At 39.5% G+C, this 18,836-nt stretch overlaps 3 protein-coding genes across 3 annotated transcripts; all 3 read right to left on the bottom strand.

Annotated features, from left to right (window-relative positions):
• Nucleotides 1–1,602: 1,602 nt before the first annotated feature.
• LOC134453996 (olfactory receptor 10J1-like) lies at nucleotides 1,603–2,547 on the bottom strand. The gene has a single exon (XM_063204739.1). The coding sequence runs from the start codon at nucleotides 2,545–2,547 to the stop codon at nucleotides 1,603–1,605; it is 945 nt and encodes a 314-aa protein (XP_063060809.1).
• Nucleotides 2,548–7,465: 4,918 nt separating this feature from the next.
• On the bottom strand, nucleotides 7,466–8,410 carry LOC134453995 (putative gustatory receptor clone PTE03). Its single transcript, XM_063204738.1, has one exon. The coding sequence runs from the start codon at nucleotides 8,408–8,410 to the stop codon at nucleotides 7,466–7,468; it is 945 nt and encodes a 314-aa protein (XP_063060808.1).
• Nucleotides 8,411–15,480: 7,070 nt separating this feature from the next.
• On the bottom strand, nucleotides 15,481–16,419 carry LOC134453994 (olfactory receptor 2K2-like). The gene has a single exon (XM_063204737.1). The coding sequence runs from the start codon at nucleotides 16,417–16,419 to the stop codon at nucleotides 15,481–15,483; it is 939 nt and encodes a 312-aa protein (XP_063060807.1).
• Between the last annotated feature and the right edge of the window lie 2,417 nt (nucleotides 16,420–18,836).

Below are 18,836 nucleotides of genomic sequence, written 5' to 3'. Positions count from 1 at the left end.
AATGTTTTAATTTATGGCCTTGGTGCCCTGGCTTTTTTTTATTTGGCCTTTGTGCTCTTAAAAAATGGACAACTCAAAAGGCAAAGTGGCGTTGCCCCTAAAATGACAAAATTCCAGACCTGGCCCTAAGTTTAACTGGTCAGGACCCCCCCCCCTCCTTACCCCATAATTAAATGCAGGGTTCCCACTCTAATTTAGATATGAAATTCCATGATTTTCCATGACTTTCTAGATCCAAAAACGGAATTTCCATGACCACTTTCGTAAAGAGAAAGATTATCTTCACCCCTTGAGCCGACGCGTAGCCATAGCCAGACTTCAGTGGGCTCACTGCATTCTACAATGTTGCACATTACAGCGCAAAACCAAACCATCTATGGTGAAGCGTTGTAGCATAACCAGTAAGTAACAATGTTATACAACAAACAAAAAATATTTTGCTTTTGTGAAACTGTTAAGAAAATTCCATGATATTCCATGACTATGCATGCAAAATGGTAAAATTCCATGACTGGAAAAACATTTGTGAAATTCCATGATATTCCAGAAATTCCATGACCCGTGGGAACCCTGTAAATAACAATAATATGTTTTTTTAGTCAGTCTCAATTCAGGAGGCCCCAATATTGGGGGCAAAGTGGTTGAGGCCCTCAGCACTCTGCTTACTCTTCTTATGCCTAGCAGCGGCCCAGCTTGGGACGCACCCAAACCCCAAAACATCATCAATAGATAATGACACTGAATAAGGGACATATTGTTTTTGCTCGCTTTATTAAGGGTATTGTAGATATATTAATAATTGCAAGATTGTAACATTTATACAGTATTCACATGAACAAAATCATCATGTTGCCCATTTTCCTCCACCAAAAAATGGAACACTGTTTTGTTCAGGACAGGCCCATGAATGTATGTAGCCTACTATAATTTATGTTTTGAAGCACAGGAGGCAAGGGTATTGTTGGGCTCTAGCAGGTGCAGGTGCAGGGACCCCAAAAGTACAGTTCAAGGTGGGGGCACGTTCACACACTTTATAAGACATTAAGGTTCTCATGACATAACCCTGAAACTTCGGTAACACTTTATTTTAGGGATACATCTATAAGCACTAATACATACAATGTTAATGCCTGCATAAGTACCTTGTAAGGCTTGTACTAAGCAAAATCAAACATTTGTTAGGCATGTATTCGCAAATGTCTTGTTCATGCACAATAAGGGATTTATTACCAATTTAACCTTAGTAAGGACCTAGTAGGCCTTAGCGTTTGCTTAGTACATGCAGGCATTTACATTGTATGTGTTAGTGCTAATAGATGTATCCCTAAAATAAAGTGTTACCGAAACTTCTGCTTTACTCTGCTCTGAGGATTTTTTTTAAAACTCCTTGTGCTTGACCTTGTGAGTGTCTTCTTCAGTGTGTAAACCTGCCCCCACCTTCAACATTTTGAAACACAGAAAGATGCTGGCAGACACTCATACAAACATACATTAATACAATGATTTACACTATAAAATGGCAGCATATCCTTTGACACATCAAGCCACCATGCTTCACATTTGTCATAATATAATCACAGGACACAACTAGTAAATACATTTCTATAAACTTAAACCGAGTTTGAATGAAATCATCATGCTTAGAATTTTCCTTCGGATATCTGGTAAATTTAGGCCGTACATCAGTGGATTTAGTAAAGGCGGAATCACAATAAATTCAAGAGAAATCACCAAAGCCAAGGTATTTATAATTTCTCCAGGCTCGTACCGACTGATTGCAATATCAGAAAATGTTGCAAATGAATAGGTGACAAAACTGACAATGTGCGGTAGACATGTTTGCAGGGCTTTGCCTCTATGCTCTGCTGTGCTTTTTCTGCAGACAATGAGAATCCTGATGTACGTGAACAATATGAAAACGACAGGCATAACCAATGTAGTCAAACTAGTGAAATAGCCGTAGATGTTATTAGCGACAGTAGACACACAGGAAAGCCTTACCACAGACCAATTCGAGCAATACACTCGTGGTATCCGATTACCACACAGAGGTAGCCTTGAAGAGAGGTAAATCGCAACACTCAAACAAAAAAACGACCAGGAATAAGCACAGAAAATAAGCAGAAATGTCTTTCTTTGTGTCATGATAGTATGATATTGCAAAGGAGCACATATGGCCGCATATCTGTCATATGCCATAACAGTTAGTACCGTGTATTCAGAAACCCCATAAGTGTAAATAACAAATATTTGTGTGAAACATGCTGGGCGCGATATGGCATGAGTAGTCCATAGAAGATCAGCAGAAAGTCTTGGAAACAGTGCAGAGCTGCCGTACAGAGAGTTGAATAGCAGGCAACACATTAACAGATACATGGGTTGCTCGTGAAGAGACTTGTCCTTCAATACAACCAGCAGGATAGTCACATTGAAAAGAACGATGAGAAAGTACACTAATATTGTTAACAGAAAATACACTGGTCTTCCATTTTCGTAACTCTTAAATATTGTGAAATAAAAATATGTTGGTAATGTTTTATTGTCCATTCACTATCCCTTTGAAGAGCCTCTGGAATAGGAACACATAAAGACATAAATGTTTATGAAATATATTATGTGCAGTTGCTAACATTTTGCCATTTCTAACAGTTATTGTCTTACATCAAAACACATTGCTGCTACTATGCATGTTATTTATTTGTAATAAATAAATAGGCAATCAGTATTGCTGTTTGTGAAATGCTGGCCATGAAAAACTCATTATTGCCAACAATAATACCCAACATGCTCAGTATGAAACACATCATGATCATCTAGATAGCATTACATTCATTAATGATGGAAGTTACCTTTGGACAAACTGAATGTTAGCACAATGTTGTTGGTCGGGCATGTTTCGAGACCTTCAGTGGCAGCTGTATAAAGACCAATCTCAAAGATCACCTCTTCATTTCAGCTTTAAGTTCTGTTGTCAAAACCCTGGGAACTACTTCATTACACTGGAGACAACCTCAGCGTCTCCCAAATTAGCATATTGTTGTCATCCCGCAAGGGGGTATGTTGTTCCCACAGCCCATTGGTACCACAGCTTATTCCTGCTGATCCACGTTCCCACATTTTTAAAGAAATTATTCAAATGTAGGCCCTATGTTGCACAACTCCATGTTCCCACATTTCTGAGTAATCTAAGAGAACGTGCCTCTCGCCCCGCCATGGAACATAGGGCCTAAATTTGAAAACATTCTTAGAACTGTGGGAACATGGGGCAACAGGAATATGCTGTGGGACCATTGGGCAGTGGAACCAATGGGGCTAAACATTTATGTTAAAAGTCTTAGTGATGTGGGACAAATAGGTTGTGGGACCAAAGACACGCTCCAAGTCAAGTCAAGTCATCTTTTATTGTGACTTTCTTCATATGCACAAGTCATACAAGGATTTGTCTGCAAGACAAATGTATCAATGCCATACCACTGTGTTCTGGTGAAAACAAGACAACATTGGCAAATCTGTTTCCTAATGTAAACTGAGGCTGGTGTCACCACCTTAATAAATGTTCAGGCTTCTCTATGGACTCACTAGTAGTTGGTCTGGGACTTGTCTTGGAGTCGTCCACTTGTCTTGCCAAATGTGGCATTTGGACTCGCCAGAATCTGTTTTAATTTTGTCTAGAACACTGACCATCATAGATTCTAAAGTGGACCTTGATATCCAGTAACACCCTAGCTTATCTCCATGTACATAACATCTGTGTATCCTTCAAACATTCATGTTATTGTCGTTCATAATTGATTGAATTAATTGATTTAAATGGACTGACATGTGACTCTGTCTTTTTTTTTTGACATTTTTGGCCTCAAACCTCTTTGAAGCCTGACTTGTGTCGGACTTGACCTGTCCTGGTCTTGGGCTGTACAAAGGTGGACTCAACGCAGTCTCACCCCAAGTAGTCAATTTCTGACTACCTTGGACCAGAATGCAATTTTTGACGTCTTGGGTTTACCTTCCACGTCACATATTGACTCTGTGGCCTAAACCTAAACCTATCCCTAAACTTAACCTCAATGACGTTATGCTGCCACAAGGGGGCACCTTTGAGGACAAAGTCAAAATGTGACGTGGAAGGAATACCCAAGACGTCAAAAATTGCAGTCTTGGGGTGTCAAAAATTGAGTAGTCAAAAATTGACTACTTGGGGTGAGACTGTGTAGCGTGGACTTGACGACAGCCTGGTGTGATGTAATGAACGCAGGTCAACCAACAAACTGGCAACCAACTAAAGCCAATGTTGCTGAGTGGACAGGGGACACGCCTCAGCAATCAATAGATATCAAATAGCTCCAACAAATTCAACCTCTGTATGTGCGCACAAGAGAGCTATTTTGCGCTTTTTCAATTAGTATATTGATCGGAGCAAATGCCGCCCTTTGACAGTTCTTGGCCTATTGCATATTTTATTACTACAGTGCAGGAAAATGGAATTAAATTTAAATAATCCATGGAGGATCTCATTCTCTGTTCAGTGTACATTCATTCAAAAAATTGGCACTGACAGTTATCAATAGTTTGCATTCTTTTATTTAAACAAAATTAAATGTTTTGCAAATGGCTCTTTACAGACTTTTGACTGTCTATGTACGTATACTGTCTGTAGTATAACTGTAGTAGTTGACCATTCCTCGTATGTTTACACCAGGGGTCTCCAACCTTTCTGGATCTGAGGGCTACTGAGATGTCTTGACATTCCCATCACTCTATGATTGAATGATAATTTGCTTATAGGTTATAAAGAGATGATCACATATTTAAATTAAGAAAAACATTAACTGTGACTAAAATCTTGTAGTCGTCACTGTTTACTAACATCCTTGGTGGGCACATCAGAAGCTAATGGAGGGCTACCTGACGCCTGCGGGCACCACGTTGGTGACACCTGGTTTACACTGTTTCAAGTAATGCAATGGCAAATGTATAGCTGTAGTAGTAGATATTTAATCCCTCAAACTTTGGCCCCGAGAAATAAGACATGAAAGGGGCTGTGCATCTCCTGCTAGGTTTGGTGTACTGTACTTAATAAGGGTGCTATTTATTAATGATCAGGTCATCACTTCAACCACTTGTTATAAGTGTCCAGCAGCTTGTTGACCTGGGCTACGTTTCCCAAAAACTGAAGTAGTTCTTAAAGGGACACTGTGCAGGAAATGGTCAAAAAAGGTACTGCAACTATGCTGCTCATTGAAACTGGGCTGCCTATTGCCAAATTTGATCTTTACATGAAAGTTTACTAAGTATTAAGCAAATATTTTCTAGTATGGTCCAAGTACAGTCATTTTTGCAGCTAAAAATGGCTATTTTTGGACATTCAAAATGGCGGACCATGGAGAAGATCCCCCTTTTCATGTATGAAAAGTGCAATTAATTAAATAATAAATTAAATTAAATTAAAAATAATAAATAATTAGAATTTGATGCTGGTGGTAAGTATTTATGAAAAAGGTAACATTATGGGCAGTCATGGGTGAGCGGTTAGGGCGTCAGACTTGCATCCCAGAGGTTGCCGGTTCGACTCCCGACCCGCCAGGTTGGTGGGGGGAGTAATCAACCAGTGCTCTCCCCCATCCTCCTCCATGACTGAGGTACCCTGAGCATGATACCGTCCCGCCGCACTGCTCCCACGGGTGAGGCATAAATGCAATTTCGTTGTGTGCAGTGAGCACTGTGTGCTGTGGAGTGCTGTGTCACAATGACAATGGGAGTTGGAGTTTCCCAATGGGCTTTCGCTTTTAACATTAGTGAATGGGCAGCAGCATGAATTCTGGAAATGAACAACTACAAATCTTACACAGTGTCCCTTTAAGCACAAGTAGTACTTAGGTGTGAGGTGCCCCTATAGGCAATATGTATATCAGAAATTAGAAAGGTCTCACATCATCACAGAAGGTTATACATAAACTTAATTTACCTCACACATCCACTTCATTTGCATGTTTGATTAGAAAAAAACTACTGTACGTAGGTCTATAAAATTATTGTATGTATACATTTCTAGTGATGTGGTATATTGCCTAGAGCAGTGGTTCCCAACTTTTTTCTTCAGCGACCCATATTTTTACCATTGTAAGCTTTGGTGACCCAATCGCACGAGCGCCCGCACGAGAGGGAGTCACATAATACTCTGTTTCCTGCGAAAACTTATTAGTTATTTTATTCCTCAATTTGTCTTCAGTGAAATATAGAATAACTGTTTAATGTATCACTTACATTTTGTTGCTTCTATGCATATATTAGTTTAATGTTTTGTCATTTATTCAACATGGCTTATATATGTTAATAAAATTAAACCCCTTAAAATCAAGAGGGCTTCGCGAACCACTGTGGATCTTTGGCGACCCATAGGTTGGGTCCCGACCCATAGGTTGGGAACCACTGGCCTAGGGGGCACCTCACACATAAGTAGGCTACTACTTAGGCGTAGTACTACGTAAGGTTTTTTTTTGGGACACACAGCCCAGGTTGTGAGCCTAATGCTGAGAAAAACCCCTTTACTCCCTGTGGGTATTCTGATAACATGTTCAGAGTAGTTTTCACAAGGAAGAGCACGACACTGCTTCTTCATCGTTCACACTACATCAGCGGTTCTTAACCTGGGGTGCGGGCACCCCCTGGGGGAGCGCAGAATTTTGTTTGTGTTGAGGTTGTGACCAGGATTCTGCTTGCAAACATTATAATTAGGCTAGATTTAGAGCAAATTAAAACACATTTTGGTCCCCATTTAAAGACATTATGGTATTGATTAATTGCTCAAGCAAGAATCATTGTAATAAATCACTTAAAGATTTTTTTCGTGTGAATACACGTGTAGAAGTTTGGGTTGGGGGTGCGCGGCTTGTCTTCCTCACAGGTAAGGAGGTGCGTTAAGAAAAAAAGGTTAAGAACCACTGCACAACATGACTGAGGTACCCTGAAAAGCTACACCTGCTGAAAAAGAAGCCTTCGAGGTGTGCGGGCTCTCTCAAAACTTTGTCAAACATGTTCAGAGTAAAAAACAGTATTTGAAGGAAAACCGTCTTCAGCAGTGTTTAGAGTTTGATTCAGGGGCCGGCCTCTATGGTATCATGACGTCAAGTTGTAACTCTTTAGCAGGAAGAAGGATGACAAGGGGATTGTTGATGTGAAAACAATACAACAAAAATGTATCACTTTATTTCAATGGTTCACTACTACAGTGGATCTACCACATTAGGTACAGTGTAATAACCAGTGTAACAATAGGCCTATTTTATAACATGTAATACTAGTGTAACAATTTTGTAACTTTACATCTAGGGTTAGGGTTGGTACATGGTATTACACTGGTATTGCATGTCATTAAATATTGTCAACCTGGTTATTATTACACTGTACCTAATGAGGTAAATCCACTGTAATAGTGAACCACTGATACCAAGTGATACCAAATACATTACTATGAACTCAAGCCAACTTTCAATGAAATAATCATTTTGAGAAGCCTCCTTCGGATGTCCGGTAAGTTCAGGCCATATAGCAGTGGATTTAGTAATGGTGGAATCACAATAAATTCAAGGGAAATGATCAAAACTAAAACATCTGCAATTTGACCCGGTTCATAACGACTGAGTGTAATGTCAGAAAATATTGCACATGAATAGGTAACAAAACTGACAATATGCGGTAGGCATGTCTGCAGTGCTTTGCCTCGAAACTCAGCTGTGCTTTTTCTGCAGACAATCAGAATCCTAATGTACGTGAACAATATGAAACTTGCAGGCAGAAAGACTGTGGTCAAAGTAGCGAACAATCCCCAGATGTTATTAATAACTGTTGACACGCAGGAAAGTCTTACGACAGACCAATTCGAGCAGTACACACGTGGTATCTGACTGTCACACAAAGGCAGCCTTGCAGACAGGTACACCACAATGGTCAAGAAAAAGACTGACCAGGAAAAGGCACAGAGAACGAGCCAAAATGTCTTTCTCTGTGTCATGATGTCATGATATCGCAAAGGGTCACAGATGGCCACATATCTATCATATGCCATAACAGTTAAAATAGTGTATTCAGAGGTCCCATAGGTGTAAATAACAAATATTTGTGTGAAACATGCAGTGCGTGATATTGTATGCATTGATGACAGAAGATCAGCTGAAAGTCTTGGAAACAGTGCAGAGCTGCCGTACAGAGAGTTGAATAGCAGGCAACACATCAACAGATACATGGGCTGCTCATGAAGAGATCTGTCCTTGAATACAACCAGCAGGATAGTCACATTGAAAAGAATGATGAGAAAGTATGATAATATTGTTAACAGAAAGTAGAGAATTCTTACATTTTCATAACCCTTAAATAATGTGAAATAAAAGTATGATGGTCCTGTGTTATTGTCCATTCATTATCGTTTCGGAGGGCCTCTGGAAAGCAAAAGGAACATACAGAAGCATTAATGGCTGATTATTGGATATACAATGCGCCGTTTTTACCGTATTGTCATTCATTTCCAACGGTATTACATACTCATGCTCATACAAATGGCAGCTTATGCTAACTTCACATATGAATGTTGTTAATGATCAAATAGGCAATCAGTGCTGGTACCTAGTGGTGTAGTCTACTTTTTTATGGTGGGTATACTGTATATGTGAGCATTTTTTTTGAAGTGGGTATACTGTATATATTTGTGCCATTCAAAACAATGGATCAATCAATTTTAAGTGGGTATACTGAAATCCCTGAAATTTAGAAGTGGGTATACTCCTTATCCCCGCATTCTGTAGACTACACCACTCCTGGTACTCAGTAAGCACAACCACAATAGTAATGCCAATGATAATACCCCACACAGTCAATCTTAAACAAATGACAGGTGCAGTATAACAATATTGGTATATGATAAACTGACCTTTAGATAGTTAGCAAGATATTGACGGTAAGGCATGTTTCAGCCTCTGCACTTTAAAAGCCACTCTGAAGAATCTCATCATCAGTTCAGCTTTAAGTTCTGTTGTCAAAGTCCTTGCTAGCTGTAAACTACTTCATTACACTGGAGACATTCACAACATCTTCTGAATTAGCATATTGGCATCCCCCAAGAAAACACATGTACAAATCTGCCCTACATAGGAAATATGCAGTAACTGCATTGTTGTGGAAAAAGAATTAGGCCTACCATGATTTTAATGGCATATAGTATATCGAAATATTAAGTTAAATAAAATGATTGATCTGCAAAAAATGTGATGATGTTGAAGCATCAAACCTACTTGGTTCTACAGGGTATTATTATTATTTTTTAGTATTTTTTGGGGTACCTGGGTCCCCGTGGGCATGCAAGCCCAAATGTGGGGGCCTTAGCGCGCTGAGCCACAGCGCCCCCCCTCTACAGGGTAATTTTAAAGTCTTTTTTCCCCAATTTGGAGCTCTGCACAGTTACTGCCCTTTTTTCTTGTAGAGCAGAAATGTCATGTCTACATTATGCTCTGGTTGAATCAATTCAACAGGCATTGGCCGTGGCCCAAACAGTTGTGGCGTTGACTGTAACGCTGGGGACCTGAGTTCAAATCCGTGGATCCGGGATGAGCGTCTGCGGGTGAAAACGGGAAAATTTGGCCATTTTTTCAGCCGTTTTGTGCCCATAGAAGTCAATGTAATTTGTTGAATTTGGGCTGAATTAAGCGCATTTTGGCGGTTTTTGATACTAGACGGTGGGCTAGATTTCGTAGCTCCTTTAGAAAACGAGTTTCGTTCTCACTCTCGAGTGGCAACTTGATTTTTCTAATATGACCTCCTGACAATATAATAATAATTGCCACACTGAAAAGTTGCACGTTTATATTAAAAAATAATGAAAATAAAAAAGACTGGGGGTGACGTCACATAAAGCACAGTCAATGGGAAGTCTCCGCCCCTCAACGTTGAAAAGGGAATATTTATCCGCATATCGGGCTTTTTTCATGGGCAGATAATTCACCTAATCATTGAAACAACGTAGGTATTTCATTCCTGACCATTTTCCTGTTACTGGAAAAAATAACACAGCTTGCATTTCTTTACTGACACGTAGTTTTTTGGCGAATTGATCTACCCCCCGTCACCTCATTGCTCTATTGCTTTGAGGGAACAGACCTGTCCTCTTTTTGACATTTATCTCTCGTTGCCCAATGATGGTCAGACAGTCGAACACTAACAGCGAAAAAGAGCACTTCTGAAAGTTTGAGAAAAATATATATTTTTGCATGTACACAACAAGTGAGCCCACTTACCCCCCAACTTGTAACTTTTTGCCATGAAATCTGACGGTTCCGGGTAGCATGCACGCGCTAGCTGTATTCTGCCTTGTTGACTTTGCATTGACGTGACGTCACTCGGTCGGCTATTATTTGTTGTCATTTTTATAAATCAATGTGCAAGTTTTGAGGATGGCAACAGCCAAAATATTGATTAATGGGTTGTCAGGGCAGGGGTTATATAAGCAAAAATAAAGCTGCCACTCGTTAACACCAACGAACTGACAAGATATAAGACTGGGCCCACCACCTATAACCCTTTGGGCGGCATTTGGGCAAACACATCTGGCAACACTGCACACAACAATGAGAAATCTGTTCACTGATGTAAACTCTGGCTGATGTTAACACCATGCACCTAAATAACTCTAAAGCTGCTTGGTATACAGTGAAATCAAGAGTACGTTGCTACACAGTCTCACCCCAAGTAGTCAATTTTTGACTACTCAATTTTTGACGTCTTGGGTATTCCTTCCACGTCACATTTTGACTATGTCCTCAAAGGCGCAGCATAACGTCATTGAGGTTAGGTTTAGGAATAGTTTTAGGGTTAGGCCACATAGTCAAAATGTGACGTGGAAGGAATACCCAAGACGTCAAAAAAATGCCATCTGGTCCAAGGTAGTCAGAAATTGACTACTTGGGGTGAGACTGCGTTGAGAGTACTGGTAGGCTACAGATAAATGCAACCCACTGACGATGATACACCTGAAAACATTTCCAGCAATGATGCAAACAGATTTAAAGGAGCACTCCTGCCAATTTCAATCTGCTGTTGTATTGCTCACGCTACCCTTGACTTGTCAGTAGCCGGTGACGCCGCAGCTTTAAGCTAGCTGTAAACTACTTTACACTGGAGACACTCACAACATCTCCTGAATTAGCATATTGGCATCCCCCAAGAAAACACATGTACAAATCTGCCCTACATAGCAAATCATCTGTTACTGGTAACACTTTAGAACAGGGGTAGGCAATTAGCGTCCCGGGGGCCAAATCTGGCCTGCCATCTATTACTTTCGGCCTACGAACTCACTTTAGAATAACATGCGCAAAAAGCTTTGTAAATGGTTTGTAAATGCTTTGCAAATTGTGTGTGGACATTAAAAGATAATTTCAACGGAAATTGTCCATAGTACATATTACCTCGAAGAAAGTTTTCGTACATGCCTTTGTGTTTTCACTTTAGAATAACAGGCGCAAAAAGTCTTGTAAATCGTTTGCAGATTCTTCGTAAATAGTTTGTAGACATTAAAAGATCTTTTCAACGAAAATTGTCCATTGTACATATTGCCTCGACAAAAGTCTTTGTATGTGCCTTTGTGTTCTCACTTTAGAATAACAGGCGCAAAAAACTTTGTAAATAGTTTGTAGATTCTTCGTAAATAGTTTGTAGACATTAAAAGATCTTTTCAACGAAAATTGTCCATTGTACATATTGCCTCGACAAAAGTCTTTGTATGTGCCTTTGTGTTCTCACTTTGGAATAACAGGCGCAAAAAGCTTTGTAAATAGTCTGTAGATACTTTGTAAATAGTTTGTAGACATTAAAAATCATTTACTAACACTTTATGATAGCTTTGTAAGCAGCTATATAAATCATTTATAATAGGTTTTATATTTTATTCCTTAATCATTTACAAACATTTATAAATGTTTTGTTCATTATGAGTTCATCATTAACTAAGTGTTACTAATACTTTATAAGTGATTTATAGTTGCCTGTTATTCTAAAGTGTTACCAAAAAGAAAAGCTACATGCAGGCATGAAATAATCACAATCTGTAACAGAAATTCTGTTAAACAGCATGTGCCCCATTCTGATAAAAAATGTTTCTGTAAGATTCATTCTGCTGAATAAAACTGACTTGACTTGAATTGACAGATTTGCTGAAGTAATATACAGTTCACCGCGGTCATGTGGACACTGTGCAGGAAATGGTCAAAAAAGGTACTGCAACTATGCTGCTTATTGAAATTGGGCTGCTTATTGCCAAATTTCATCTTAACATGACAGTTTACTAAGTATTAAACAAATATTTTCTAGTATGCTCCAAGTACAGTCATTTTTGCAGCTATTTTTGGACATTCAAAATGGCGGACCATGGAAAAGATCCCCCTTTTCACGTATGAAAAATGCAATTCATAATGTCATAATGAATACTTAGAATTTGATGCTGGTGGTAAGTATTCATGAAAAAGGTAACATTAGTGAATGGGCAGCATGAATTCTGGAAATAAACAACTAAAAATCTCACGCAGTGTCCCTTTAAAGCAGGGGTCCCCAAACTTTTTTCTCTGGGGGCCACATTATCATTCCTGACTGTGATCAGGGGCCGGGATCAATCATGTGGGCTGTATACTAGGCCACTGCCTGTTATAGCCATAATTTCTAGCACAAAATAGTTCATCATTACAAGTGATTTGCAAAAGAAGTGAGTACTTCACATGTTGTTCAATTTGAAATACCACAGGTAGTACTTTTCATTTCTAATAACCATGTAAACATAGCAAGGAAAGGTTACAAAAATATGGTGATTGGCAGTTCATGAGTCTGATTCAATAGAAATGGTAGGTCTGTTTACAGTGAGATGTGAAACTATCAAGACAAGAAACTTGTGGTTATTCACACAAGGTACGTGATAATTTAACTGTAGGAAGGCCTGTTGATAAACAAAATAAAATATTTAAAACATATATTTTATCTTTTTTTTCTCTGTGAGGATTGCTTCTTTGGGCCAGTTCAAATGGTGAGATGCAGAGAGGTGGAGGGCCGGTCAAAGGGACATGGCGGGCCGCATCCGGCCCCCGGGCCTTAGTTTGGGGACCCCTGCTTTAAAGGATCCCCATTAGCTTATGCCGTAGCAGTTCGCTAGTCTTCCTGGGGTCCTAATTCCAAATACATATCACACATCACATTTCAGATTAATAACCATACAAATAGACATGCCTTGCAAAAATAAAGAGTTTTTCAAAGATTCAAGTAAATAAAGTACAAGAAGACCTCAAAAGGTCAGGAACAAGTCTAGCAAAATGCAATGCTGCCACATTGCTGAAAGTTCTCCTTCACACATTTAAAACCATAAAAAAACAGACCTTAAAGCTTAAGATGACACCTATATCAACCATTCAAAAGATACCTTTTTAATTTCCTTTTAAAGGTTTTTTTTTTGCATTCGTCTTGACGGATATCCAATGGCAATTTGTTCCATGTCATAATTGTTCTATAAAGCACAGTCCTTTTCAGTGAATTAGTTTTTGGATTTGGAAGTACAATGTCACCCTTGCCCGCTTTCCTGGTGGCATATTTGTGAGTCGTGTTACAAAACACTACTTGCTGGATCAAAAACTCAGGTCTATGTGTTTTTATTGCTTCATTAAGACATGTCGCTGTGCTTAAGGCCAGTCTCTTCTCCACGCTGAGCCATGACAGCGCAGTGTGCATCTTATGGATGCCAGTTCTCGGTGAACATCCAAGGACAAGTCTAGCAGCTCTGTTCTGAACGACTCAGTGATGTAGTATGGCAGGGCTATTCAATTAAACGTCACGAGGGCCAGTTTTTCGAATTCTTCCCATCAAAGGGGCCGAACATGAAATATATATATATATATAAATTATGGTTGCCAACTGTCAATGTAAGGAACACAGGACAGTTCATTGAGGCAGGGGTTTTGGGGTCCTCCCCCTGAAAAAATGTATTTCTTAGATGTAATTTCCTGCATTTTCTGGCCCGTTTCGGCTCAATATGGAACCCGTACTTTTATCTCTAAAAGTTTGCATTTTGTTCTGACCTCGTGGGGGCCAGAGGCTTGCTGTCCAAGGAACACATCTGGCCCCAGGGCCGCCATTTGAATAGCCCTGTAGTATGGAATACTTTGGCCATTGTATTTATTTCATCATTGTGACCAGTGTCAGCATCTTGACTTCTATCAGCATTTTAAGTAGTGGGCCGTTATCAGCGTTAACATGCTGCGATAATATGAGACTCTTATCGGGCGATAAAGAAAATATCACACGTTAATCTATTCTCAAAATATGGATTTGGGGATCGGGGATGCGCGTCACCATAACGTTCTATTGACAGGCGCTTTCAGACTGCCCTCCAGTCGCTTCGCCTCTCCACCTGTTGCTCAGCAAACCTACTAAATATGAACAGTGTTTGCATGCTGTAAACATTAATCTCTCTGCCGTGGTAGGTGTTGTTTTAGTGCTTTTTCATAAGTGGTAGACTAGAGAACAGTCCTGTTCCAGAAATCTTGCCTGTGCCATAATTGCAAAACATTCCGTGTGATATACATTTTGAAGATTATCAAACTGAAACTGTCAATATCTACTCTCATTGAATGTTTGTGTTATGATCGCGCATTTGCGACTCATGTCAGACGTTAATACACCTCGCGGTTGTTGCGCTTGATATAGCCAACCTCGCGGTCGTCTTGCTTGACTTTTTAATAATAGGCCTATATATGGTGGTCATTGTATTTATTTCATCATTGTGACCAGTGTCACTATCTTAAATCCTATCAGCATTTTAAGACAAGTGTATTTGAGTGACATCGTCAACACCTTTCATTGTACTGTATATCTGCCAGAAGTGATAGTAAAAGGCAGGTGATACTGTATGTAGCCTGCATTAACATGAAACCCCATAACCCCTTAAGACACGGCATTATAAATTAGCTGTTACCAGAATGGCAATGACCAAGTTGTAATGCATCTCTAAAGGTCATAGTAGTGTAGTACTATACAGTAGTAGTTAACTTTCAATGTCTATTACAGCGTGCCACAGGAGGAGTTAAAGGTGCACTGTATAATATTTTTAGTGGCTCATTTCCCTGATGCATCCCTGCTGCCCATTCACAAATGTCCTTTTTAACAAATATTTACCACCATCAAAAAGGCAGGTGGTAGGTAACCTGCATTAACATGACACCTATTAACAGAGTATGCAACAATTTTAACACAACAGTAACAGCAACAGTAAGCGCTAACATTACACAGCTTTCTCGAAACAACAGTTTAATATAAAATAACCATAACAGATTTTGCATTTCACTTAAAAACATTACAGAATGTGGAGTTTCTAGCAATCATTTTGCTATGTCTTATGTACATCAATGCATTTCTACTGTTAACTAAATAAAAAATACATCATACTGAAGCGTGAATGTTATATCATGTTCTGCATTTCAAAACGAGTACATGATGAAATATTTTTTTACGTGCATCTCGGATTTTAGTTAACTTTAGTCCAAACATAATGGGATTGAGGAGTGGTGTAATTATTAAAAAATACACAGAGATAATTATGCGAAATATAGGTGGCACATTAATCTTTGATACCCTGCCTTGAAACACTTCAAATGAAACAGCAATTGAAAAATTTAACAATGACACAATATGAGGAACACATGTATTTATAGACTTCTTGTTTGGTCCCTTGCTAAAAGTAACTTTGAATATCCTGATGTACGAGAACAAAATGAGTGCTAACGGACCAGGAATGATAACAATATTCATCAAAAGGCCGTATATGCTGACTATAGTTGTGTCTGAACAAGCCTGCCTGATAAGCAAATAATTGTCACACCAAACTTTCTCCATGATGTTTCCACACAATTTCAAACCGACACTCAGAGACATGTTAACTGCAAACTGGACAAATGAAAACAGCCACGGAGCCACAATTAGAGAGGTGACTTTGGTCGGTGTCATGATGCTATTGTACTGTAGAGGATGACAGATAGACACATATCTGTCGTAAGACATCAGTGCTAAGGTACAAAACTCCACTGTTCCATAAGTATACAAACAGTAAACTTGCAGGTAGCAATATGTGAGCTGGAGTTCATGGTTATCTGAGAGCATGTTAACCAGAAGACAAGGAAACAGACCCAGGCTGCCGTACAGTTCATTGACACACAGGCTGAACACAAACAAGTACATGGGCTCATGCAGAGTCCTGTCCATATAAATAATGCTAATCAAAAGGACATTGGCAACAATGATGCAAACATACAACACTAACAATATAATAAAGTACAAGTATTTCACATTTCCAACATCAAAGTATGCCGTTAAGATCACAGAAGAAAATTCCGTTGAGTTCCGCATGTCTACACTTTCAGGCCAGGGGCGCCTATTTTACAGCGGCACGTGCCTGGGTATTGATTTGCTGTGCCACGGTATGAGTTTCACACACAAAAGAACCTTGCTACCTTGGAATTTAGCTCAAGTTTAGCACACAGAGTAATCTACAGAATGCGCACAAAATAGTGCACATGCACCACTTGCAATAATATAATTAGTTTACGAGCTTTTTTTAAAAATAAATAGCTGCAAAAAAAGTCTTATTTCTTGGTGCCCTACTGTGCCCTTGTATAGCATTGGGTCAGCTGACACCCCTGTTTCAGGCCACACATATGCTGTACATGCATCAGGAGCAAACTTTTACAAGTGGTGTGTTCTTGCTCCTCACCCTACAGAAATGAGCAAGATCAAATGTCCATTCATTTATACAGTGTGTAAGGCGTCTGATTGATTCTAGGTGCCAAGGAAACACATGGTGACGTCAGTGGCTCAGGTAGCGTTTCAAGCCATGCAACACCACTTACTTCAGTATTAGGAATCGTATGATTCCCAAAATGGTGTTTGTAAAATAAAGCATTCCCACAGTAATAAAAAAAAGATGGTTGTCGTATTTCACAGCCGAACAAAAGGGTGCTACTGTGTGGTGAGTGAACCTTGCCGTAGCCCCTTAATGCACGCCATAGGCTACCATCTGAGGCGTCAATAATCGAAAGGTTAATTATAATAGTACTACCATACTCTACTATTACATAACACAGGGCCTTTACTGTAGTGATGCAATACGACTCGATCAGTGACATTCTGGTAACAACAAATGCATAAGGCCATGTTTTAACGAGTGTAGGCCTAGTGAGTAGAGCAGCAGAGGAGGAAAGCAGCAGATAATTACATGGTGTCAAATGACCTTTTGCTTTCCAGATGGCTCCAGTTTGGAGCAGTCCTCAGGGGCTGCTGTTGGTAGAGCTTGGTGTACAGCTAGACCAGGGGTTACCAAACTTGACCATGACAAGGCCGCCCATATACCGGTAGATTCCAGCCAAGGCCCCCATATACAGGTAGATTCCAGCTAAGGCCCCCCTTAAATGGGTCGTAGCACACTATTTTTCCAGGCATCTCCTTTCACAACCATGGGTCTGTTAGTCAGTGCCAGTATACAAAATAATTATTTAATGATAATAATAGTAAAATTCAGAGCTGCAATATATTATTACAATGCAGTTCTTAACTTGTTATTGTTTTATTTTGGTGTACGTTAATTTTTCCATTGATTGAAATGTTTATTTTGTTTTGCTATGCTCCCCAGCGCCCACTTTGAAAACCACTGCACTAGACAGCCCATCTGGCAGGAAGCAGCCAAAGCCCACATAACTGATGGAGCCGTGACCTGAAGGTTATGGAGGTGGCCTTAAGATCAGAGGGTTGCAGGTTCGAACCCCACCCTGTACACCTCCATCAGGGCAGGTGTTGTCTGGGGGCTGCTAAATCCCTACTGGTCACAGGGCAGAATTTGATTTCTCCAATTATGGTACTTTTTATGTCCCCGACGAATATTTTGAAAATTAACTACATATAGTGTTTCACCCACATGTAGTACTTATTTAGGGAACTTGTAAAAAATAAATCATGTCATGGTGCTACAAATTTTTTAATATTTTATACATGATTATAGCCATTTAGGTGCTGTTTCCACGTAGCAGGATATTTTTTAATTTATATTTTTTTCTCCTGTAAATTAGGTGTAAACGCAACAGGTGGATAAAAATAAATCCTCCATTGTAACAAATGTGTTTCAGCCCCCTAAATAGGATATTTTTTTCTCCTGCTTTTTATCCCTAGATTTTAAATATCTGCTACGTGGAAAAGGAAGGCCAAAACCAATGCAAAACCAATGCAACCAGGAGAAAAAAATATCCACATATCAAAATATCTAGCTACGTGGAAACAGCACCTTAGTCTCTGTCCCTAAGCATGGCTTTTGGCCTTTGGCCTTGTTTACCTTAATGATAAAATTATAGACCAGACCACCTCCTGCAGAGGGTTTTTGAAGATGTGCCTTAGCTATGCGTGCTGGCTTGTTACCCCATATGAAGTGCATGATGATGTCTAGCGTCTTAAAGAAAGGGGATGTGAGGGAGATGGGCACAGTTTGGAAAAGATAGATACATTTGGGTGGGTCAGGAATATGAGGGGGGTCCAGACCAATGAAAGAGCTCACAATGCAGCACAATATGTTCAGGCACATTTGAGCAACCATATTAGAATGGAGATAGTGAAAGAAATTTAACTCTGAGTATTGAGTACATGCACGCACACTTTTAGTCAACTTTTAAAATAAATATTAAGTTCGGCCCACAACTTGGTTCCTGATTTTGATCTAGGCCCTCAGTCAACTTGAGTTTGACAATCCTGTATTGTATTGTTACCATATGGCGTACGCAGAT

This window comes from Engraulis encrasicolus, chromosome 8 (assembly GCF_034702125.1).
Source record: "Engraulis encrasicolus isolate BLACKSEA-1 chromosome 8, IST_EnEncr_1.0, whole genome shotgun sequence".
Taxonomy (NCBI): Eukaryota; Metazoa; Chordata; class Actinopteri; order Clupeiformes; family Engraulidae; genus Engraulis; species Engraulis encrasicolus.
This window is presented reverse-complemented; position numbering and strand designations above follow the sequence as displayed.